This window comes from Mizuhopecten yessoensis, unplaced genomic scaffold (assembly GCF_002113885.1).
Source record: "Mizuhopecten yessoensis strain PY_sf001 unplaced genomic scaffold, ASM211388v2 scaffold10383, whole genome shotgun sequence".
Lineage (NCBI taxonomy): Eukaryota > Metazoa > Mollusca > Bivalvia > Pectinida > Pectinidae > Mizuhopecten > Mizuhopecten yessoensis.
In genome coordinates this window covers 123,563-149,409 of record NW_018408519.1, presented here as the reverse complement: position 1 = coordinate 149,409, position 25,847 = coordinate 123,563, and the positions used below count along the sequence as shown (strand labels likewise).

The 25,847-nt window shown below is 33.8% G+C and overlaps 1 protein-coding gene across 1 annotated transcript in view; it reads right to left on the bottom strand.

The window, feature by feature from the left end:
• Positions 1 to 6,987: 6,987 nt before the first annotated feature.
• Positions 6,988 to 25,847, bottom strand: part of LOC110460405 (nose resistant to fluoxetine protein 6-like) — a 26,084-nt gene continuing 7,224 nt past the window's right edge. The window contains exons 2-15 of the mRNA XM_021513280.1: positions 24,201 to 24,370; positions 22,857 to 22,947; positions 22,489 to 22,600; positions 19,741 to 19,928; positions 17,285 to 17,452; positions 16,863 to 16,959; positions 16,029 to 16,121; positions 14,302 to 14,467; positions 13,557 to 13,636; positions 10,003 to 10,128; positions 9,593 to 9,716; positions 9,189 to 9,378; positions 7,815 to 7,957; positions 6,988 to 7,341 (exon numbers count right to left, since the gene is read on the bottom strand). Of these exons, the coding sequence (XP_021368955.1) occupies positions 7,222 to 7,341; positions 7,815 to 7,957; positions 9,189 to 9,378; positions 9,593 to 9,716; positions 10,003 to 10,128; positions 13,557 to 13,636; positions 14,302 to 14,467; positions 16,029 to 16,121; positions 16,863 to 16,959; positions 17,285 to 17,452; positions 19,741 to 19,928; positions 22,489 to 22,600; positions 22,857 to 22,947; positions 24,201 to 24,370 (1,868 nt within the window). The 3' untranslated portion in view covers positions 6,988 to 7,221. The remainder of the gene's footprint in view (positions 7,342 to 7,814; positions 7,958 to 9,188; positions 9,379 to 9,592; positions 9,717 to 10,002; positions 10,129 to 13,556; positions 13,637 to 14,301; positions 14,468 to 16,028; positions 16,122 to 16,862; positions 16,960 to 17,284; positions 17,453 to 19,740; positions 19,929 to 22,488; positions 22,601 to 22,856; positions 22,948 to 24,200; positions 24,371 to 25,847) is intronic.

Below are 25,847 nucleotides of genomic sequence, written 5' to 3'. Positions count from 1 at the left end.
ATTAATACATGTAGCGGTATGTATCAACAATGAGTGTTTTGTGGTGCTGCTTTTTAGTTTAAGCCCTTTCCCAGCAAATTACAAGCATATATTTACAATAGTACAACAAGATGGCAGAATTAATATACATATATACACTATTTCATTTTTAAATGCTTTAATTTATAAATTGAAATTATAAGAGAGAGACAGAGAGAGAAAAGGGGGGAAGGGGGAAGAGACAGGGGGGATAATAGTCTGTAATTATAATACATACATCCTCATCATTATTAATGTATGACATATAGTATCTTCCTCTTAGAGAGAGTGGATATTATGGTTCAATTGAGAGAGAGGGAGAGAGGGGACAAGGGGGGGGGGGGTACTAGAATCTGTTAGAGTCACGAATGTATTGCTGAGTATGCATGAATATCGTTATGTTTTCCTGTTCCGAAACAGATGTATCTCCAAATAAAGGTAGATTTAAATTAAGAGGCATGTATTCATTCAGTTCACGATAAAGCTTAATTCTTTGTTCGTTATATTTATCACAGGTAAAAGAGAAATGGTGTGTGTCTTCAATAGGGAAGCCACATATACAACGTTGGTAATCAAAAAGGTTAACACGAAACAGGTCACTTTTCAAAGTACTAAAACGGTTCCTTAATTTTGTATGCAAAATATTATTTTTCCTATCACCATAATAAAGGGGCTTTGGTACAAGAGGCAAGTTACCCATGGTGCTGCTGCCCATCCTTTCCACAACGTCTTATGATTGTTCAAAGATATCGGATAACAGATTAAGACAAAGGCTACAAAGATGCATACATATTAGATTTACAGTAAACAGACTAATCAATCGATTCAATAAACAAAATATGGATGTATTGACATTAACTTATGTTTTCTATATGAAGTGATATGAAAAAAAAGATAAAGTAAAATAGAATACGATGTGGTATCCTATCCATGAGGCGGCACCATTCAGATAGGACCAGACCAGCCTAATGATGCAAGACCTTAACAAAACAGACTAGACCATAATTTATAGTATGACCGTTATCTTATGTTTTCTATTCAATAAGGACCCGTCTGACCTCCATTGACAAAAGGAAAATACTGGTTGATACAAACAAGTCTCAATGGGTTTAAACGATTTAAAACATAATCTACATACGTCCATTCTAAGTGATTTGTTCTCGCAGAAATTTACAGTATTGGAAATTCTTATTTTTTAACATTATGCTAGATGAACGTTTTACACAAAACTGCACATTTGAAAATAATGGTTTTAGATATGGTTTCCAAAAAATATTTTGGAACTCATTGGTGATACTAGGGGCAAATGAGTTTGTAGTTGAAATTGTCCGAAATTAATGGAGAAACAAAAAGGGCGGAACTAAGAAGGGCCTTATTATCAAGAGTTTCAATAATTAAAAGAATTCTGGTTGATTTCAACATAATAATGAGCAAATTGTTTAAATTGTGTACCGTTCCAATACACCAAACAGATTACTGTGGCTACTAAGGTCACGGCAAACCTCGGGGACTAAAACAATCCACCAGCTTAGTCTTCCCCCAAACATATTTTTGTTGTTAGTGATATATAAAGTTTTTAACTGTGATGTCCATTTTAGGAAAACCTAACTTGCTCTAAGTCTAATGATGACACGGTTAACGAAAATTTAAATAAAAAGACCGGATATTGATTGGCTAATACTGAAATCTACAATACCTACAATACCTACAAAACCTACAATAGCATACTAACATTCTGAGTCTAACACTAAGTGTTAATTATAGATATGTCACCATGCGTTGTTCTATTCTCAGTCCCAGCAAGTGCAAATCGCACTTCCGTTTTTAAACATAGGACCGAGGATGTATGTTTGCACATTTCACATTTTAAACATATTCATATACCGTAGTAAGATCTCTACAGGTAAAGATTCCACGTACACTGCCTAAAACAGTTAAAATGTATTAAAGCTTTCTTTAACCGCTATGGCAATAAGTTTGATTAATCTTTTCTCTTCCATAACTGTTTTTAATAACAAATAATAAAAATTGTAAAAAAACAAAAGATCAAAAATTAACAAAAGTGTCTCGAGAGTAAAAAGCAACAAAAACACAACGGGATTTGAAATCTTGACCTCCGATTACAAATTGATCGTTCTCAAATGATAAAGGGGTTCAGTGACCTGACCCGGTCTTATTTCAGTTACATCCAAAACAAAATTAAGAGGAGATTGTATATGTATGCAACTACAGTGGACTGTATTGTCTAGCGAGATAGGGGTCCTTAAGAGAATCGGTGTATAACACTTGTTTATGTCATTAACATAATAGTAAGATGTCATCCCTGAACCTTCTAGCTTTACATGCAATGTAGTGCAAGGATAATAATCTATTGAATCAAAACTGACAGTAAACCTATAGCAACAACTGTTTGAACACGTTTTTCCGGTTAACACCTAGGCTTTCTTTGTTTATCTTGACTACATCTTGACAGATCAAAAATGTTATCTTTTTAGGATGAATAGGTGCAACATAGCGATTACCAACTTGTGTGTGGGGGGTCACTAAAGCACAGGAAACCGCAAGATAACATGTCGAAACTACGGCGATTAAAATAATCAATATTTTTAAATGTCAATGTGTTGCCACACACGGTTTGTTAAGCGGAATCAATCTCCATGTGTACAATTATATATGGAAACTTAAGATTAAGTACCACGTCAAAATATGCATGTAATCACCCTATGCACGAGGTAGAAAGAGATGTATGGTCTTTCTGTTTTAGTTTATCAACGGCATGCAAGCAACTGGATTGCTCTCTAGGTATTTAAACCATCAACTAGCTATAGGGGAATGATAGACTTAATAATTAGGACGAGCTGCAAATAGCATTTGATTCCTCACGTTATGAAATTAACAACTTTTCTAAGTAAATAAATGTTTCTTTGTTAAATACACAGCTGAGTATTTCAATGAAAATCCCATAAAAAAGCAGGATCGAATGGTATATGGTTGTTGTCACCATTGTTCCATTGCAGATTTAAACATCGCATTAAACCACAGCTGGTTTGAGGAAGATCGGGTGAGGAAAGTCAGTTTTGTTTGTTTACATACATTGTACACGTGATAAAAATGTATTTCAATACCCGAAATTAACGGAAATGTATTTCCAATGGGGCTTGCCGTAGGTTGAAAATAGGTATTGAAATGAACAAATTTGAAGACAAGATGATTTTTTAAGAAAATACGTATTTTCAACCTGCGCTAGGCCCATTTAAAATGCATTTCCGTTTTGGGTAATGAAATTCCTTGTTTATATTCATTTAAATAAGCAAAATGATGTTGTTACCCGATCTCCCTCAAAACGGTATTGTGTGCCTGTGATGAAACCAGACCAGATTTTTTTCCTCCCGGTACATCATATTTTAAAAGCAATATTTTCGCGTTAGGCGAGCTTTTTGTTTCTTTTCAAGTTGTTGTTGTTTCATGGTTAAAATAAGATTTCTATTATAAACGGCGTCAAACGTGTTGAGTCATGTCTGATTACAATAAACCGTATACATATAAATTAATAGTTCAAGTACATCATAAGTAGTAGATCAATGCAACAGTTATGTCAATACTCTTCAATTCATCCAGAAACGGTTAAGATATACATTTGTTAGTGGGCTTCTCCGTATTACAATTTTATTGTGATCTTAAATTTGAACGCATAAATACTTTTTGAGTTAAGTATATGAAACACAGATACGTGAAAATTATCTAAAAAAAGGATAGACAGTTATTCCCCCACCGTAGTATCGAAGGAAGCTGTATAAAACTATGTCATCAAACAGGACAGTAACGAGGCATAAACTGTCTTAAAATATCTAATTAATAGCGCTTTCAGATAAGATTTTCAACCAGATAAACTGTTCTTTGCATCGTTCCTACAACGTTCATATTTTCCTGTCAATAACAAGGATACAAATATTCGATATTCACTTTAATTAGAACTTTTTCATCATATACAATCTGATACATGTCTTACTTATCTCTATATGAAAACACACACAAAAACAGTGAACAAGTGTTATTTTGCTGTCTTTGGTGTACACGGGGTATGGATTAAAGTCCTTACATCCCATATCATTGTTTGCGGCAGTGTTTGCCTTTTAACTATCGTTGTGTCCTTTTAAATATGACCTTCTCCAAGCCCATCATAGGTGATTCGAATGCAAGGGAGACAACGAAGGCAACTGAATATGCGGCTACAAGGATGGCAAGGAATTAACTTCAAAAAATAACTCCCTTGTGGAGGGTAAGGTCGGATTAACGGTGTTCACTGTATTTGTCAATGTGCGAAATTTGTTCCGGGGAAAAATCGAAACAATTTCAAATCTAGCTTTCAGCTCAGAGTTCTATTGATAAACTTAAATCTCCCTATAGACATATCATACGCAATTGTATTGATACGGAATTGTGGAATAAAATTGAAGTGTTTGTTAAAATTTCAAAATACTACTTTGTTTGCCAATCAGCACGCGACAATACGCTGTTCAAACTATTGAACGAAATTGTGTGGACTGTCGATAAGGCGGGCATTTTTAATTCTAAATATAGAATATAATTTAAAAAAGAACATAAGAGGCAGAGAAAACGTAAATATAAGTATTGCACTGTTTTTGTATGGTATTTATGATCTATTTGGATGACACAGCTTTGCAAGCAAACAAATCATAGTGCGCTAGCGCGCATTATGTTGTTTGCTTGCAAAGCTGAGTCATTCAAATAGATCATAAATACCATACAAAAACAGTCCAATGCTGAATTAGATACCGCAGTAAGATCTCTACCGGTGAAGATTCCACGTATACTGCCTAAAACAGTTAAAATGTATTAAAGCTTTCTTTAACCGCTATGGCAAAAAGTTAAACTAATCTTTTCTCTTCCATAACTGTTTTTAATAACAAATAATAAAAAAAATAAAAAAAAAAAAAAAAATTAACAAAAGTGTCTCGAGAGTAAAAAGCAAAAAAAACACAACGGGATTTGAAACATTAAACTCCGATTACAAATTGATCGTTCTCAAATGATAAAAGAGGTCAGTGACCTTACCCGGTCTTATTTCAGTTACATCCAAAACAAAATTAAGAGGAGATTGTATATGTATGCAACTACAGTGGACTGTATTGTCTAGCGAGATCCCTGAACCTTCTAGCTTTACATGCAATTTAATGCATGGATATTAATTCAATTAACCAAAAGTGAAAGTAAAACTATAGCATCAACTGTTTGAACACGTTTTTCCGGTTAACACCTAGGCTTTCTTTGTTTATCTTGACTACATCTTGACAGATCAAAAATGTTATCTTTTTAGGATGAATAGGTGCAACATAGCGATTACCAACTTGTGTGTGGGGGGTCACTAAAGCACAGGAAACCGCAAGATAACATGTCGAAACTACGGCGATTAAAATAATCAATATTTTTAAATGTCAATGTGTTGCCACACACGGTTTGTTAAGCGGAATCAATCTCTCCATGTGTACAATTATATATGGAAACTTAAGATTAAGTACCACGTCAAAATATGCATGTAATCACCCTATGCAAGAGGTAGAAAGAGATGTATGGTCTTTCTGTTTTAGTTTATCAACGGCAGGCAAGCAACTGGGTTGCTCTCTAGGTATTTAAACCATCAACTAGCTATAGGGGAATGATAGACTTAATAATTAGGACGAGCTGCAAATAGCATTTGATTCCTCACGTTATGAAATTAACAACTTTTCTAAGTAACTAAATGTTTCTTTGTTAAATACACAGCTGAATATTTCAATGAAAATCCCATAAAAAAGCAGGATCGAATGATATATGGTTGTTGTCACCATTGTTCCATTGCAGATTTAAACATCGCATTAAACCACAGCTAGTTTGAGAAAGATCGGGTGAGGAAAGTCAGTTTTGTTTGTTTACATACATTGTACACGTGATAAAAATGTATTTCAATACCCGAAATTAACGGAAATGTATTTCCAATGGGGCTTGCCTGGGGTTGAAAATAGGTATTTAAATGAACAAATTTGAAGACAAGATGATTTTTTAAGAAAATACGTATTTTCAACCTGCGCTGAGCCACATTAAAATGCATTTCCGTTTTGGGTAATGAAATTCCTTGTTTATATTCATTTTAACAAGCAAAATGATGTTCTTACCCGATCTCCCTCAAAACGGTATTGTGTGCCTGTGATGAAACCAGACCAGATTTTTTTTCCTCTGGGTACATTATGTTTTAAGAGCAATACTTTCGCGTTAGGCGAGCTTTTTGTTTCTTTTCATTTTGTTGTTGTTTCATGGTTAAAATAAGATTTCTATTATAAACGGAGTCATACGTGTTGAGTCATGTCTGATTACAATAAACCGTATACATATAAATAAATAGTTCAAGTACATCATAAGTAGTAGATCAATGCAACAGTTATGTCAATACTGCTCAATTCATCCAGAAACGGTTAAGATATACATTTGTTAGTGCGCTTCTCCGTATTACAATTTTATTGTGTACTTAAATTTGAATGCATAAATACTATTTGAGTTAAGTATATGAATACAGATACGTGAAAATTATCTAAAAAAAGGATAGACAGTTATTCCCCCACCGTGGTATCGAAGGAAGCTGTATTCCGTCTTTGCGTATTGCAGAGTTATCTTCACTTGGGAGCAGGTATTGATTGTTACGTCACTTGTTTATGAGAGAAACGTCATCACTTTTTGAGAAAACGACGACACAGACCAATGACGTAACAATCAATACCTGCTCCCAAGAGAAGATAACTCTGCAATACGCAAAGACGGAATAAAGCTATGTCATCAAACAGGACAGTAACGAGGCATAAACTGTCTTAAAATATCTAATTAATAGCGCTTTCAGATAAGATTTTCAACCAGAAAACTGTTCTTTGCATCGTTCCTACAACGTTCATATTTTCCTGTCAATAACAAGGATACAAATATTCGATATTCACTTTAATTAGAACTTTTGTCTCATATACAATCTGATACATGCCTTACTTATCTCTATATGAAAACACACACAAAAACAGTGAACAAGTGTTATTTTGCTGTCTTTGGCGCACACGGGGTATGGATTAAAGTCCTTACATCCCATGTCATAATATCAAACTTATTGCCCGTACACTATCTGTACCAAACATTGCATTGTTTGCGGCAGTGCTTGCCTTTTAACTATCGTTGTTTCCTTTTAAATATGACCTTCTCCAAGCCCATCATAGGTGATTCGAATGCAAGGGAGACAACGAAGGCAACTGAATATGCGGCTACAAGAGTGGCAAGGAAAATGTACACCTGCAAATGTAAAACAATCGTCGAAAAATCAATCAAATGAAAGCTTCATTTTAAATATATTCAAGATTAGATTAAGATAACACATTATATCGAAAATGTCAGCATGACGAACAGGATATATTAATCATAAGTGATTTCCAAGAAAAGATGTTCTGGCCATTCGTTATGATGTGTATGTACCTGGGGCCTAATCAATATGATGTGACCTAAAATTAAAATTTTGACGCAAAAAGAAATATTAAATGATTTTTCCAATGCTGCTTTACACTTATTAGGGTTAGAATACATCCTCTTTTTAAGGATTAAATATAATTAGATTATTTAAAAACTAAACTAACAAAATAAAGTTTAACCTCAATAATTTGAACAACCTTGCCCAGATGATAAAAAACACAATGGATCTCCCGGTATCATTTTTGCATTGGGATGTAAAATACCAACGGCGTTATTATTTAGTGAACATGATATCTTACCATTGTGATGTCATCCATGTAAAGGGAGACACGACGGTTGTATATAAAACAGTACAGGACAATCGGGTGTACGAGGTAGGCACAGTAAGTCAATCTACCAAGGGGTAGGAACGCCTTCCACGACAGCAGCTGATTCACAAAACCTGCAATATAAAACAGAAACACGAATTGATATGCACTTAAACGCAAATGATTATAGTATTATTCCTATGATTCCCTTTTTATTGAATTTTGTTGGTCGTATGTTGGAGAATAGTGAATTATATTAACTGTATGCATGTACATTTTTTCCAAGAAAAAAAGTAGAAAAAATAATATGCTATTGCAAATTATTATTGTTTCTTGTTCGAATTAATCATATTTTTATCAATATTCTACTATGACACAGACTTAGGAATAATGATAAATGTAGTCTGGCCGATTTACAAATGTATATAAACTATGATATTGATCAAAACAATCGATTAACGGGGAACGATTACATTTCAACGAGTTCTAATACGGTAAACTACAGTACATTGCATGACGAGTAGCATCAGTTTTATATCACATCTACGAAATAGTTGTTTATTTCTATTGATTAGCATAAAGATTCTAATAAAATCCATTATTTTTATGGACATACCTCTGAAATGCTTTTAGTTACCTGTATTAGGAACACATATCTAAGTATGTATATCGTTAAACCCGTTAAAACATACAATCAATTGGCATGCTTGTCGTCTTTTTTAATTATTTCCATTATTTTTATTTTTATTTTCTTCACATTCCTACTTGGCAGAAATTATGCGCATATTATATATATACTCTTAAACTTTACTGAATTGTACAAAAGATTATTTAGTGAAATAATGGCATATAATGTATATATTTACACCCAACGAAGACAAGGGAAGTTATTTAGTTTCAAACTATGATCCAAAACAATTCATGATCGTGTTTCTATTTGAATTGTGAACTAATTTTGGTGGCGCCAAGTTAGAAATATTGCTTGTCAAGGGAGGGGGGATTGCGTAAAATATCAATTATCAAAAATGGTATGTTACATATGTAAGACAAAAGCAAAATGAATAGAAGATCAGTTTAAATCAAGTCTGCAGTAATTCGCTACTGTTTTGTATGTTGTACAGTTATAGACCTTAATAAATAATCATTCATACGGATGGCCTTGATTTTGCTTTTCAGTAGAGAAATATACGCCTGATAGTGTGTTGTCAATGCTGAAAATTTGTTAAGTTTATATCGTTACCCGAATAGAGATATTTGCTACCGAATTGAATACTTTACTGATTTAAGATAACGTGAATACACTACCAAACAAAACAAAGTCCCAGTATGTTCTCTTTTATGTCTATGTTACCATAAACAACATACCTCCGTATCCGTTTGCGCATGAGAATATCACCCAACACACGCATGCTCCCCAAACGCTCCTGTGGAGAGTGTTGTAAAGGGAGCGAACTTCTGTATTAAAATCTGCTGTTCCCTTGTTTTCCTCGTACAGACCATATAGACACAGACACGCTAATACTGCCGCAATTATCCAACACAGCAAATTCAATGCCTGAATGAAAAGTTCATAGTTATTTTCAAAACGGCACGAATGTAACACATACAAATAAAAATGATAATAACTTTTTAATTAACTTGTCGAATTATGTGTCTGCAAAGCTAATAGTTGCCTACCAATTAATTCATATTTATTTAGCTTCTCATAATTTCTTCGTTAGTTTCTTTTGTCAATCGTTCGTACAAAATGTAGTATAATGAACACTTACTCTATTCATTCTGAATTTTCCTTCGGTCTTATACAAAACATATCCTGTCATTATTCCGACAATGTATGGGCCCATTCGGCAGTAGGGTTTGATGTAATATTCTTCGAAGTAAGCATTCAGCTTGCTGAAGAAGAAGATGGTAAACTTTTATCAATATATATGTTTTGCTAGAAGTGAGTTATAATGGATACCAAAAAAGCTATCATCTTTAAAGTATTTTATAAATTGTACTAGCATGGTACTGTTAATTAGACCAATCTGTTCAATTCATTTATATTTATTTATTTATTTATACATATAACCTTTTATATGATCATTCTGTAAGTATAAACTTAAAATCATGCGATTTTTGCCACCGTTAATTGTACAGGTGTTAAAAAATCCAATTTGAATATGAAACTTGAACCTACGATGGGTCAGAGATGGACGGAGAAAAGCCGGACACAGGTAAATCCTCATTAGTCGTGATAACACCTGTGGCTGTCATGGTCCCCAATAGAAAAATAATACACACTGCCAGTCCAATGGTCTGCGACCTGAAATAGCACCCGTCATGTTATACATTGTTACATATGTATTTGATGTTAAATACGGCTCTCTGTCCCACTGCACTGTGTTTTACTCGTGTATACAGTAACCTCCCCTTTATTTCATTCCGGGTATAACTGTTACACAGTTTATTCCAAACCGCTTCAATTGACCAGATAATTAAATCGGTTAGAGCGAAATTATATAACAATCTAAGTCCAGGGTTTCGTTCAAACCCCGGTCTAACGTCGCTGAGTCTGTTTCTGATTCTGACACGCAGACTACTGTAGTTATTCTTTTGTTAATTTTTACTTTTATGATTTTTTTTTATAAACGTCCCGTAAGCTATGGTTTTCTTTTTAGAAATGTTTTACAAAGTTATGACTGAAAAATAGGTTTCCAATTCATAATGGAAGTTTTTGGCTTTGGTACAGGGATCCTAAAGGTATTACATAACTTCATCTTCTAATGAAGATAAATTCATAGATATACATTTACATATATCAACATAGAAAATGCTGGTGTAATATATTATCATAATTATATCGTCATACATGTATGATCAGGGGATTCCTTCGACTCATGAAACTGCTCTACACATGATGACGATTTTTTTTCAAATGCATTTTGTATAACAGGCGATGATGAAATATTAATATATTAATATGTTGGTCGGTTGAGAGCAAACTTAACTTGGGATCTAGTGCACTTTAAAATGCTCACGTAGTCAAATTCTAATTCATAACATATACATGTAGTTACCTACATGTATGAGCTGGTCATTTGACCTAAACAAGACTTATGATTTATTATAATGCACCAATAACATACAGATATGTTAAAATATTTTATGAAGATGTAATACTGTTATAACTATCAACTAACTTTAATGAATATATCTATAAGTCAATTATTATAAACTTCAAACCACCAATGCATGGTGTATATACATGTACCGCGGATCCAAGTCAATAATGCACTGTAGTTAAACCCAATGCACATGGATGTGATCTCCAGTTCTCACAAGTGTGTAAATTCTAGTGGCAAAGCTTGTGCGCTGGAGCTCACGTTTCTGGTTAACTCCATTGCACTAGGGTACCGAGTTAAGTTTGCACCCAACTGTATCAACACTTGTAAGAGGACTTATGACTGAACATGAATTCACACATAAGTCGGTTAATGCCAAAATATGAACTAATGGTTGTATTGGGATCACCATCAATGGCTTACAGTGATGTATCAACAGGAACATATCACTGTAAACCTAATTAATTAATGAAACAAAAAAAACACAAATATAACGAGATCAGCTTCAGGACTCCTGTCCCACTGAATTAGGTGTTTATCTTATAAACAGGTATATCCCATTAACTTCCGTGTGGATGAAACTGTAGCGCAATAGGGCGAAGACACTTCCATTGACCGGGAGATCATTCTGTTACAGCGGTTGTAAAATCATCTGAATTCCAGGTTTCGATTCACGTTGAATTGTTTTAATCAGAACACTGATGGTTTTATGTTTATTTCGTATTTATTTTTTATTTATTTTTTGGAGAAATGATTTATCAAAGTTATAGTCTTGCTGGTAAAATCGGTTTCCAGTGGATTAATACACTTTTTGACAGTGGAACGGGAATCATGACGAAGTCTACTGATGAACTATTAACTCACAGATATAATGGAATCCGCATTCAGAGGACTAATGACGAAGTCTAATGATGAACTATAAACTCACAGATATAATGGAATCAGCATCAGAGGACTTAGGACGAAGTCTAATGATGAACTATAAACTCACAGATATAATGGAATCAGCATCAGAAGACTTAGGACCAAGTCTAATGATGAACTATAAACTCACAGATATAATAGAATCAGCACCAGAGGTTTTAGGACGAAGTCTATTGATGAACTATAAACTCGCAGATATAATGGAATCAGCATTAGAGGACTTAGGATGAAGTCTAATGATGAACTATAAACTCACAGATATAATAGAATCAGCACCAGAGGATTTAGGACGAAGTCTATTGATGAACTATAAACTCGCAGATATAATGGAATCAGCATTAGAGGACTTAGGATGAAGTCTAATGATGAACTATAAACTCACAGATATAATAGAATCAGCATCAGAGGACTTAGGACGAAGTCTAACGATGAACTATAAACTCACAAATATAATGGAATCAGCATCAGAGAACTTAGGACGAAGTCTAATGATGAACTATAAACTCACAAATATAATGGAATCAGCATCAGAGAACTTAGGACGAAGTCTAATGATGAACTATAAACTCCCAGATATAATGGAATCAGCATCAGATGACTTAGGACGAAGTCTAATGATGAACAATAAACTCACAGATATAATGGAATCAGCATCAGAGGACTTAGGACGAAGTCTAATGATGAACGATAAACTCACAGATATAATGGAATCAGCATCAGAAGACTTAGGACCAAGTCTAATGATGAACTATAAACTCACAGATATAATAGAATCAGCATCAGAGTACTTAGGACGAAGTCTAATGATGAACTATAAACTCCCAGATATAATGGAATCAGCATCAGATGACTTAGGACGAAGTCTAATGATGAACAATAAACTCACAGATATAATGGAATCAGCATCAGAGGACTTAGGACGAAGTCTAATGATGAACTATAAACTCACAAATATAATGGAATCAGCATTAGAGAACTTAGGACGAAGTCTAATGATGAACTATAAACTCACAGATATAATGGATTCAGCATCAGATGACTTAGGACGAAGTCTAACGATGAACTATAAACTCGCAGATATAATGGAATCAGCATCAGAGGACTTAGGACGAAGTCTAATGATTAACTATAAACTCACAGATATAATAGAATCAGAATCAGAGGACTTAGGACGAAGTCTAATGATGAACTATAAACTCGCAGATATAATGGAATCAGCATTAGAGGACTTAGGACGAAGTCTAATGATGAACTATAAACTCACAGATATAATAGAATCAGCATCAGAGGCCTTAGGACGAAGTCTAACGATGAACTATAAACTCACAGATATAATGGAATCAGCATTAGAGGACTTAGGACGAAGTCTAATGATGAACTATAAACTCATAGATATAATGGATTCAGCATCAGATGACTTAGGCCGAAGTCTAACGATGAACTATAAACTCGCAGATATAATGGAATCAGCATTAGAGGACTTAGGACGAAGTCTAATGATGAACTATAAACTCCCAGATATAATGGAATCAGCATCAGATGACTTAGGACGAAGTCTAATGACGAACAATAAACTCACAGATATAATGGAATCAGCATCAGATGACTAAGGACGAAGTCTAATGATGAACTGTAAACTCACAGATATAATGGACTCAGCATTAGAGGACTTAGGACGAAGTCTAATGATGAACTATAAACTCACAGATATAATGGAATCAGCATCAGAGGACTTAGGACGAAGAACTGCATGTCGTTAGCCAGGTACCAGGACCAACTCATACACTGGTGAAAAATAAAACATTTGTCCTTGATTTTGTTTTTAAATCATTTGCATTTTAACCCTGTGTGTTTTCAGTGTATTATGGACGTAAAGTCATAAAGTAGTGTCACGTAAGAGCAATAGACACATTTTATAATTATTATATTAATAATGCACATGTAAAAACAATCATTTACATAATTTTGGATAAGATTTCCTTGTCATAGATACAAGAATAATTCAATATATTAACGTTACCAAAGCGAGATCGGGTTATCGCAGTCGAGGGCTACGATTATGTGACATTATCCCCACCGAAGCACACTCTGAGGTTTGGAATGTTACAGATTTCCAATCCCACTCAATTACATTTAGTTAATATTTTATTGCACCTCATTCATTTATAGAAAATATCACGATATTTGAAAAAAAAATCCATTTTGAATTTTGTCAGAGAAGCCCAATTTTTTAAACAAAAAAGGGCGTTCCAGTGACATTTACAGGAAATATTACGAGCTGAATCATAAAGTATTACGAAAGATATGATCATGCAATATACTTGTAAACAAGGTAAGGTTCGCCTTCTGATTTAGACAGGCGTAGTATTCCAGTTGTTACAGTAGTAACGTAATAGAAAAAATATATTTATTTATATATTTGTCAATAACAATGATACAAAAATATATACCATTCCACCAAAGTCGTACATATTATTGATATAAAGCAGATTTCTCCACCACGTGTCTTCGCAATAATTCTGTTCAAATCCATCTTTAGGCCATAGAGGTCCATCACCCCAGTACCGTGCTAGACTCACGTTGACAAAGAGGACCATCATATAGGCAGGAGTGAGTCTACAAAAATATATGTTATACCATCACTTAAGTAGAAGTGGTCTAAAACAATGCGTTCTACAGCACCATGTAGGCAGGTGAGATTCGTGAAACCGTGAGTGAGTCTAAGGTGTATAACGCGCACACGACAGTCAGCAGTAAACAAGAATGGGTCTTTGAAAAATATGATACATACTTGATTGGTCACCAGTCGTTATCTTTTCTTAAGAATCTTCTAGCTGAATTCATCTTCTAGTCTATCTTTCCAAATTTTCATCTTAAGAATGCAATAAAGCAGATTTAAGAGTGCTATATCTTCTAAATGAATTAAAAAAAATTGTAGAGACGAGGTGAAAGTCAGGAGTTTATGCAATACACTGTTTAGTCAGGTTCGTATCAACACATTGTTTAGTCAGGTCTGTTTCAACACACTGTTAAGTCAGGTCTGTATCAACACACTGTTTAGTCAGGTCAGTATCAACACACTGTTTAGTCAGGTCTGTATCACCACACTGTTTAGTCAGGTCTATATCAACACACTGTTTAGTAAGGTCTGTGTCAACACATTGTTTAGTCAGGTCTATATCAACACTCTGTTTAGTCAGGTCTGTGTCAACACACTGTTGAGTCAGGTCTGTATCAACACACTGTTAAGACAGGTCTGTATCAACACACTGTTTAGTCAGGTCTCTGTCAACACACTGTTTAGTCAGGTCTGTATCAACACACTGTTAAGTGAGGTATGTATCAAGAGACTGTTTATTCAGGTTTGTGTCAACACACTGTTTAGTCAGGTCTGTGCCAACACATTGTTCAGTCAGGTCTGTATCAACACATTGTTTAGTCAGGTCTATATCAACACATTGTTTAGTCAGGTCTGTATCAACACACTGTTTAGTCAGGTCTATATCAACACACTGTTTAATCAGGTTTGTGTCAACACACTGTTTAGTCAGGTCTGTGTCAACACACTGTTTAGTCAGGTCTGTGTCAACACATTGTTCAGTCAGGTCTGTATCAACACATTGTTTAGTCAGGTCTATATCAACACACTGTTTAGTCAGGTCTGTGTCAACACATTGTTTAGTCAGGTCTATATCAACACATTGTTTAGTCAGGTCTGTATCAACACACTGTTAAGTCAGGTCTGTATCAACACACTGTTAGGTCAGGTCTGTATCAGCACATTGTTTAGTCAGGTCTGTATCAACACACTGTTTAGTCAGGTCTGTGTCAACACACTGTTTAGTCAGGTCTGTATCAACACATTATTTAGTCAGGTCTGTATCAACACATTGTTTAGTCAGGTCTATATCAACACAATGTTTAGTCAGGTCTGTATCAACACACTGTTTAGTCAGGTCTGTATCAACACAATGTTTAGTCAGATCTGTGTCAATACCCTGTAACACAGGCTGAAGCAGTTTGCAAATAAATTAAACACAATCATTATCGATTGCCTGATTTCGTCTTATACAACCAACACCGGAAGTGATGCTGTTAAACCTAGCCCACACATTTCCTGTCAGTAAGAGATTACGTACGACACATATGATTAATATACAGTGTACAATGTACTTACCTCCAGAATCTGTGGAAATAGAACATCGCCCAATTTATCTTCCCGTTGTTCTTTTGCATTTCACGCAAGGTTAAATAGGAAAGCAGAAGTCCACTGAAAAAAAAGACATTTGAATAAGAAGGAATTTCAAAAACCCATTTTATTTGTACTACGATTAGTTCTGACGGAAATATGATGTTTTACGTTCTGTTTTGGTGTAACTATTCCTTTAATCGTCGACCGAGTTATTATGTTTTAGAATCCTTTATATAGTTTTAGATTTATGTTGTTATCTTTGCAAACAAATAAATATCACACAAACGACTATGACGGGATGATATTTAATGATGAAAATATATATCATAAGGCAAGGCTTAAGCATGAGTTATATTAAAAAGTAGCAAAATGTGAGCAGAGGAAAGATTTACAAGGAAACCCTTCAAATGTACAATGATAATAAGACCATGCGTCCCGGAAGGGTACGCGTCTTTTGCTTCATCGAACTTCATATCACACAACGAAAAGGCATAGAGGCCAAGATGGTAATCATAAAATGTGTCTATAGTCTCTATCAATCTCCATCTTTGGAAACTTTGTGTGGTAAGAGTAAGTAAGAGTAAGTAGTTTGTCTGTCAGCTGTTTACTGCCACACGGTAGTCATAAACGACATACATGTAAAATAGCCTCCTGTGTGTATACATAAAACATCTTACAAATACACATAATGTATCTACATGTATATACTGTATGACAAGCAAACATAATATATCTATAAACTGTATGACAAGCAAACATAATATATCTATATACTGTATGACATACGTTTCAGCGACATTGATACCTTGATAAACATACCTCAAAGCAAAAAAAGTATCCACAGAAACAAGGGCATTCATAATGGCTTGGAAGGACTCCCTCTTTGACATTTTGCTCAGGAAATCTCCATAATTGTCTACAAACGAATCATAGATATGTCAGACATCGATGGATATTAAACACATGGTTGTTCGGAAACAATCCCTTTTCTGATTTAAAATGAAGTTCAATCATACAAATTTCAATTACTATGAATTCAACAAAATTATATAAAGAAATGCAAATATCACGGAACTTGTATTTATCGGACAATAAGTGAAAAAGTACATTAAACAGATGCAAGGTTCAGAGCTTTGGAAATGATGGAATTAACCTCATAATTATTATACACAATGCATTTACCCTATTCTCACTAGGTACATTTACCCTATTCTCACTAGGTACAATAACCCCGTTCTTACTTGCAACGCCTTGAGGAAAGACGTAGGAGTGACCTAGAATGACCCAAAACATGCTGATAACCCGGATGCCGTTGACCGCTGTTAAAGAACCAGGCCCCTGTTTGGTACTAAGAAGCTTCTCACCATTCGAGTAGACAGAGAAAGCAACCAGGATCCGGCCTATAATACCTATAAAGAACCAAAAAACATACCTAGTCAGGGAAGCAAAACATTGTTTTTACATATTTCTCCTGTATAACTGATATCATCTTATTTTATATGGCACCCATTTTTCCTACCTCATCATGAGATGAATCATAAAAACGGGGCGGTAATTGGAATGCGATACGGTTCGATGTTACTTTTTTTTTAGAAAGAACAGGTCAGTTTTCTCTTTCTGACGTCACAACTTCTTAGTGAATTCCGACAAATGCAGTAGTTTTCTCTTGAGGATTGTCATATGTATCTCGTATAAAATGATAGAATAAAGCGTCATTCCACACTTAATATAACAATCAAGGACTTATATTTCTGTATTTAGGAGGTTAGATGAACATGTAAGAGACGACAATCTCGACTTCGTCTCGGTCAATATCATTGTTCACTTCTATATGATCCCAATATCGCCTCAACAGAAGTACATAATTGATAAAATAGCGATGCCAGGAGATTCATCACCACGCCGATAATCAATTATACTGCACACGCACGAGGAATATGCTTTTAAATATCAATTAAATAAATTACTATATTTTATTTTCTCACGCATTAGTCTAACACCGTTCGTTGCTACCCAGCGGGAGTGTAGATTTTGACTTCGACAGCCGGTAGTCACAATCTATGCCCAGATCTAGAGTTGTCGTTCTTTACACTCACCTCTTACACCGCTGCCAATGGCTAAAATCTAATCTGCACTATAATTAGCCTGTGATCATGTGACCATGTGCTGGCAAACCGTACAATATGACTGCGTTGGACAATATCAACAACTTTATCATCAAGTAAACATTAACCAGAATGTCATTGTTTCTGTCACATCTGGTTCATATTCCGTTGCAATTTTGATGATATTTAAGCATTGCGCTGTTTTTGTATAGTATTTATGATCTATTTGAATGACACAGCTTTGCAACAAACATCATAATGCGCGCAGAGCAAACAAAATACTATGAAATTGTGGGTCCCAAAGTTTGTGGTTTCCCGAGAAAAGAAAAATATTACGAATACCCACTCAAACGGAGAATTGCTTTATATCGAACTTGTAATTACTCGTTGAACTATAAATTCGTGGATGAAAATTAACCACGGAATCACACAAAATTAAAACCCGCACGAAGATAAGTAATTTAACGGTAACTTTATGGTTGAGGCCTAGTAGAGCAGGCTAGGTCGTTAAGATAAATGCTTGTATCGTGTACGTCACAAGGGAGATAAGTCCGCTTGCCTTGTGTGCTGTGTATGCCACAGTTTCGCAATCATATCCAAACGTTGTATATCAGTGTGCAGTTTTATTTACGAGTATCTAGCAATAATTCAGATATTTAAAAAAGATAATGTTATGATGTATTGTTGCTGTTGACGCTATTTAAGGAATGATTTTTATTTTTTCAACATTTATGAGGTCATAACAACAATGGGTTTATGGACATATTGAATGAATCGCGTTAGCGATTCATGTAAAATATGTCCAAAAACCCATTGTTGTTATGACCTCATAAATGTTGAAAAAATAAATATCATTCCTTATATTTACATTGACGAATCCTTTCAGTGGATCGATATAACAACGAATAAAACAAATAAACAGGGTTTGTTCCTGCTTATACACGGGTGCAACGCAGTGGCGAGAACAGTGTTTTTTCGCGGGGAAATGTGACACTATCGTGAGAGATCTTAGCAACCGTCAACAACAATAACACAACAAAATGTAGTTCCATATTCAATGTTTATTTGTAGCACAGGACACGTGAATACGTGGATATTTCACAAAGCACAGTTCAATAATATTTTAAGATGTAAGAATTAAGCATCTAGTTCGGTCGTTCCGAGTGAGTAGTTTTTGTAGTGTATTACTACGCAGTGTGATCAGGTTACTATCAGTTCCCACGTGCTGAGATTCTATGAACACCTGTGTTATGCATTTATGAATGTAATTTTTGTCAATGGGTCTAAGCATACAGAATGTAAATATTAAGTAATATTCGTTGAAGTCAATTTCTACAGATGTATTCCGTCTATGAGAAACAGAAGTTCCGGTAAGTATTTGATTGTTTATTTATTTATTTATTTATATAATTATTTTAGTGAATTAATTGATTAATTCGTTTATGTTCTTTTAACTGATTTCACAAACTATTAAAAGATACAAAACGATATATTTGCAATCGGAAACCTGTATAAAACTTGAAACATATCTAGCACGGTAATTTTAATGTATGCTTAATTATGTAGTATTTCATCTCCCTTCTGCGTCTCACCTGGTTCACCCACGTAACTGGCCGATGGTATATGGTCACCAACTAAAGGTGTCTTCTCAGATATGTTTCGTTCACTTGTCAATGGATAATCCACAAGGGTAGCGCGTGACCAAGGACCCCACTGGAACACCAACACGTCATAGGTCGTGCCTATCAGCATCATCAACAGGATTACACCAATCAGGACGCTACAGAAACATACGATAGTCAATCAGGGACCTGCATAAATTAATTGCACCAATCAGAACACTGCATAGAAATTACGCGGCTTATATATATTCCGCAAATCAGGACGCTTCTAAACCCAATTCACTTATCAAAAAACTGTATCTAATGAACAGCATTTGTCAAATACATATACAGTAGGCTTAATAATGTAATGCTTAAGGCTTACTCCCTGGATATTTTGTTGATAAACGCCTACCATTCTTTAAAAATAGAAGTTTCCCGTTACGACTTTAAGTTCCTAGCTTCGTTCTGATTCACGGTGTAAAACAGTTATGAGAACGGTTTTTAAAATACAAATGTGCAATTAATTTTAGACCAGGTACAGTATCATTTTGTAATGTATTTATTTGAAACAGTTCCCTAAAAATATATCAATTAGGATATATCCATTACCTTTACTATAATATATCAATTATGATATATCCATTACCTTTACTATAATATATCAATTATGATGTATCCATTACCTTTACTATGATATATCTATCATGATATATCCATTACCGTTACTATAATATATCAATTAGGATATATTCATTACCTTTATTATAATATATCAATGATGATATATCCATTACCTTTACTATAATATATCTATTATGATATATCCATTACCTTTACTATGATATTTCAATTATGATATATCCTTTACCTTTACTATAATATATCAATTATGATATATCCATTACCTTTACTATGATATATCTATTATGATATATCCATTACCTTTACTATAGTATATCAATTATGATATATCCATTACCTTTACTATGATATATCTATTATGATATATCCATTACCTTTAGTATAATATTTCAATTATGATATATCCATTACCTTTACTATGATATTTCAATTATGATATATCCATTACCTTTACTATGATATATCAATTATGATATATCCATTACCTTTACTATAATATATCAATTATGATATATCCATTACCTTTACTATGATATATCTATTATGATATATCCATTACCTTTACTATAGTATATCAATTATGATATATCCATTACCTTTACTATGATATATCTATTATGATATATCCATTACCTTTAGTATAATATTTCAATTATGATATATCCATTACCTTTACTATGATATTTCAATTATGATATATCCATTACCTTTACTATGATATATCAATTATGATATATCCATTACTTTACTTTAATATATCAGTTATGATATATCCCATTACCTTTACTATAATATATCAGTTATGATATATCCATTACCTTTACCATAATATATCAATTATGATATATCCATTACCTTTACTATGATATATCTATGATGATATTTATCCATTACCTTTACCATAATACATCTATTATGATATATCCATTACCTTTACTATGATAAATCAAGTATGATATATCCATTACCTTTACTATAATATACCAATTATGATATATCCATTACCTTTACTATGATATATCAGTTATGATATATCCATTACCTTTACTATAATATGTCAATTATGATATATCCATTACCGTTACTATAATATGTCAATTATGATATATCCATTACCTTTGCTATAATATTTCAATTATGATATATCCATTACCGTTACTATAATATATCAGTTATGATATATCCATTACCTTTACTATAATATATCAATTATGATATATCCATTACCTTTACTATAATATATCAATTATGATATATCCATTACCTTTACTATAATATATCAATTATGATATATCCATTACCTTTACTATAATATATCAATTATGATATATCCATTACCTTTACTATAATATATCAATTATGATATATCCATTACCTTTACTATAATATATCAATTATGATATATCCATTACCTTTACTATAATATATCAATTATGATATATCCATTACCTTTACTATAATATATCAATTATGATATATCCATTACCTTTACTATAATATATCAATTATGATATATCCATTACCTTTACTATAATATATCAATTATGATATATCCATTACCTTTACTTTAATATTTCAATTATGATTGATCCATTACCTTTACTATAATATATCAATTATGAAATATCCATCACCTTTACTATAATATTTCAATTATGATATATCCATTACCTTTACCATAATATATCAATTATGATATATCCATTACCTTTACTATGATATATCAATTATGATATATCCATTACCGTTACTATAATATATCAGTTATGATATATCCATTACCTTTACTATAATATATTAATTATGATATATCCATTACCTTTACTATGATATTTCAATAATGATATATCCATTATCTTTACAATAATATGACAAAATGACAAGGTTTCCGTTGTAAGTGGCTCAGTAGATTGGAGAGCGGATGTTAGAGACATAGGGAGCGAAAGAGTAAGATGCCGACAAATAGTGGGTTTTTTTTAATTATTTTTATACGGCAAATACGACAGTCTTACATTTTGTATTTGTTTTCTTTTTGTTTATAAGTGATACGAACAACGGAATATAAAACTTTGATATACAGCTGTAGCAACTTACAATGCGCCAATAGCCTTAGCGTCGTAATCGAAAACTTCTCCCTCCACGTGACATTCTTGAACGTAGGCAAACAAAGGCAGACTTCCGTTTCCGGTCGGTAATTGTGATAAGGCTATAAAACAATGATCTATTGTTATAGTCATTGATCTTACTGTTTTGAGACGATTGTATCCAAATAAACTTTGAATTTTGATTTTCGATATAAAAAAATAAAAAAACAAACATGTTTAAAAGACAAGATATGAAATGAAAACATCAAACATATATCAAGTGTTGTGAATCTATATGTCTCTTTTAGGCTTATTTTTAGCAATGTCGTTTGTGTCTTTCAGCGTGAATCGTTAAAAGATATCTGCTATAAAAATTACCTGTGTTTAAATATGCCATGACGTCATACGCGGAACAAGTACTGGGAAAGCACATGCCTACCGTGAAGGAGGGGTATCCATATAGAGATGGCTGAGGAGGAATGGAAAAATTTGTTTTATTCTGAACAAAATAGTTTTGTTTATGTTATTATGTACGAATTATTCCGTCTTTGCGTATTGCAGAGTTATCTTATCTTGGGAGCAGGTATTGATTGTTACGTCATTGGTTTGTGCGAGGAAATTACGTCGTTTTCTCAAAAAATGATGACGTTACTCTCACAAACAAGTGACATAACAATCAATACCTGCTCCCAAGAGAAGATAACTCTGCAATACGCAAAGACGGAATATAATGTATGTACAACTCTGATACTGTATAGCACACGTACTGGTAACGACAGTAGACAATGAAGTTGTTGATACATGTATGCGGTAAAACCCCATTATACTGCCACCATGTGTCAAACGGAATTTAGCGTTATAAAAAACTTTGCAATAAATTGAGGGAAATGTATAAAGGAATTCTTATGAAAACGAATAAAGGGGCATGGAAATATGCTGGCGGTAAACTAGGTGGCGAATGGAATGAGGGGCATTATATCGAAGTTTTACTGGAACATAAGCAGTATCCCACTTGTAAACACTATTCCCTATTGCACCTCTAACGAAAATTCCAGAAATCCTTAGTTATAAGCTATTTTCAGGGTCATTATCTAAGCAGAGTGCCTCATAGCAGCGTCCATGACCACCTTATCAAAGCTGGAATAATTGGCGTTCTAACCTTCTATCTATAATTTCCCAATTGTCATTATTGAATTTTAAAATTTTAAAACAACACTTTTGTCTTTTTGAAATTTAAAATTTAACAAGCTGATAACACTTGATAATATTATATAACTCCGTCAATTGATTGGGAATCTTTATCAATTGATTATCAAATCTTACAAACACACTCGGCAAATCTCGTTTCTTTATCCACTTTTAAAATCGAATGGTCGTGTGACGCAATAGATGGTGCATTCGCCTTGACCAAGACGGTCTGTGTTCAGCTACCCAAGCCTTTTGTTTCCGAATCCCCCCCCCCCACACACACACACACACACACATTAAAAAAATGTGTGAATAATATAAGTTAACATGATTGTTTCAAATTGTAGCATAAATAAACGGTTCTTTACTTACAAAACAAAATTAAGCAACTCGTCTTTGATAAATATGTAAACCAATCATTTTCGTTTCGGAACCTCTCATAAGTTCTAGGCATTTAACATCCCCCGCTTTTTTCATTATTTTTTATGGATCATATTCAAGCTAGATACATTGTAGGAACCAAAATATACATACGGGTTGTTGTGTCTGAATCGGAATCCACGCAGTACAGTGCTGCCCCCTGAACACGTTATCTGGGTCGGAAGAGTTGTCGTACCTTATTTCCAGACATTCATCGTAGGAACCGAGAAAGTACATATTCCCGCTCAGTAATCCGGGCGGTATTTTCCCGAAAGCGTCAAGAACTAGAATAAAGAACATAAATTGTATATCGCTAGTGATATTAGTCACACGACACTTCAAGTAGGTCGTAAACGAGGACTCACTAGATTATCTCCCTTTGCTGTGGATTGACTCTTTAATCAGATCAAATAGTTCGTATTTATTTGTAATAACATGGCTTGGTAAAAATGCAAGACAACACACTTGTGTTTTTCTAACGAATCAGAAAGCACGAGTTTATTGCGCGGACGAATATATTCACGAGTGCGCGGAGCACGAGGGAATATATACGTCCGCGCAATAAATGAGTGCTTCCTGATTCGTTAGAAAAACGCATGTGTGTGGTCTTGCTTTTATCACATACCTTCCGTATTTGGTAGAGATCGATACAAAGATTTTATAAACTTTGATATTTTTTGCAAATACCGGGAACTTTTCAGTTCGCCATGCATGAAAAGGGGATTCACATAAAAAGTAGTTCCGGCTAGTAGGTAAATACAACATTCCGTATTGCATATGTGTAATACAGAACGTTGTATGTCATGGCCTGAAAATTGCTTGTATTACTATAACAAGATTCAACAGGCATGTGATAAAAATATTTAACTTTCAAAATGATATGAGACGAGCCATTTTGCAAAATAAATTGATGATATTGTTCGGAACAATAACAACAATAATAAAATGAAAAGAAGCATTTCTAATTAACCCTACAAATATTTTATTTATCGCAAAATATGTAACAAAACTGATTTTTATTGAATTTGTACGGATAAAATTGATTATCTACAAGCTAAAAGCAAACAGGGCACAAAGATCTATACATACAGAATGGCAAATTGAACAAAATATACACAATGGCTTTATAATTAATTTATTTTACATTTTACAATCACTTCGATCCGGGTGAGAGGTATCTTCCTTGAAAAAAATCGGAACTTTTTGCAAAGGGGTGACATTTACACAATGACAGTTATAACAAAAATGATGGAAATAAATCAAAAATATGATATCAAAATTATCAATTTATTGTTCTTTAATGGAACCAAATTACCCTCAGTCATGTACACTTCGGACATCATTCCACAGTCCGCTAACTCACGGTATATCTATACTTATCGCATGGTATGCCGTTCTCACGTGCACTCACACATGCATTTCATAGGTATCTTGATATTTTACAACATTATTTTCACAGAGTAAGTAGACTACATTTGTTAACATGATTTAATCGACAGAGCGAAACTCCCTCAACAGCGAAAATCGTAACGACCTCGAGCTTATGAACTCGTGTTGCACATGTGAGGTTGGTACGCCGCATTCCATGCGTTTCCTATATAACCTTCTTGAGGTCGTTTGGTCTCATGTCACTGTCTTCCCGTGAGTCTGTTTATGTCTATGAATTTGAAAGCTTTATTCCTGAAGTACGTGTGATTATACATTTCCCGGTAAAATCTCGATATCGGGTGTTGACATATCATCGGCACGCACGTGTACTAT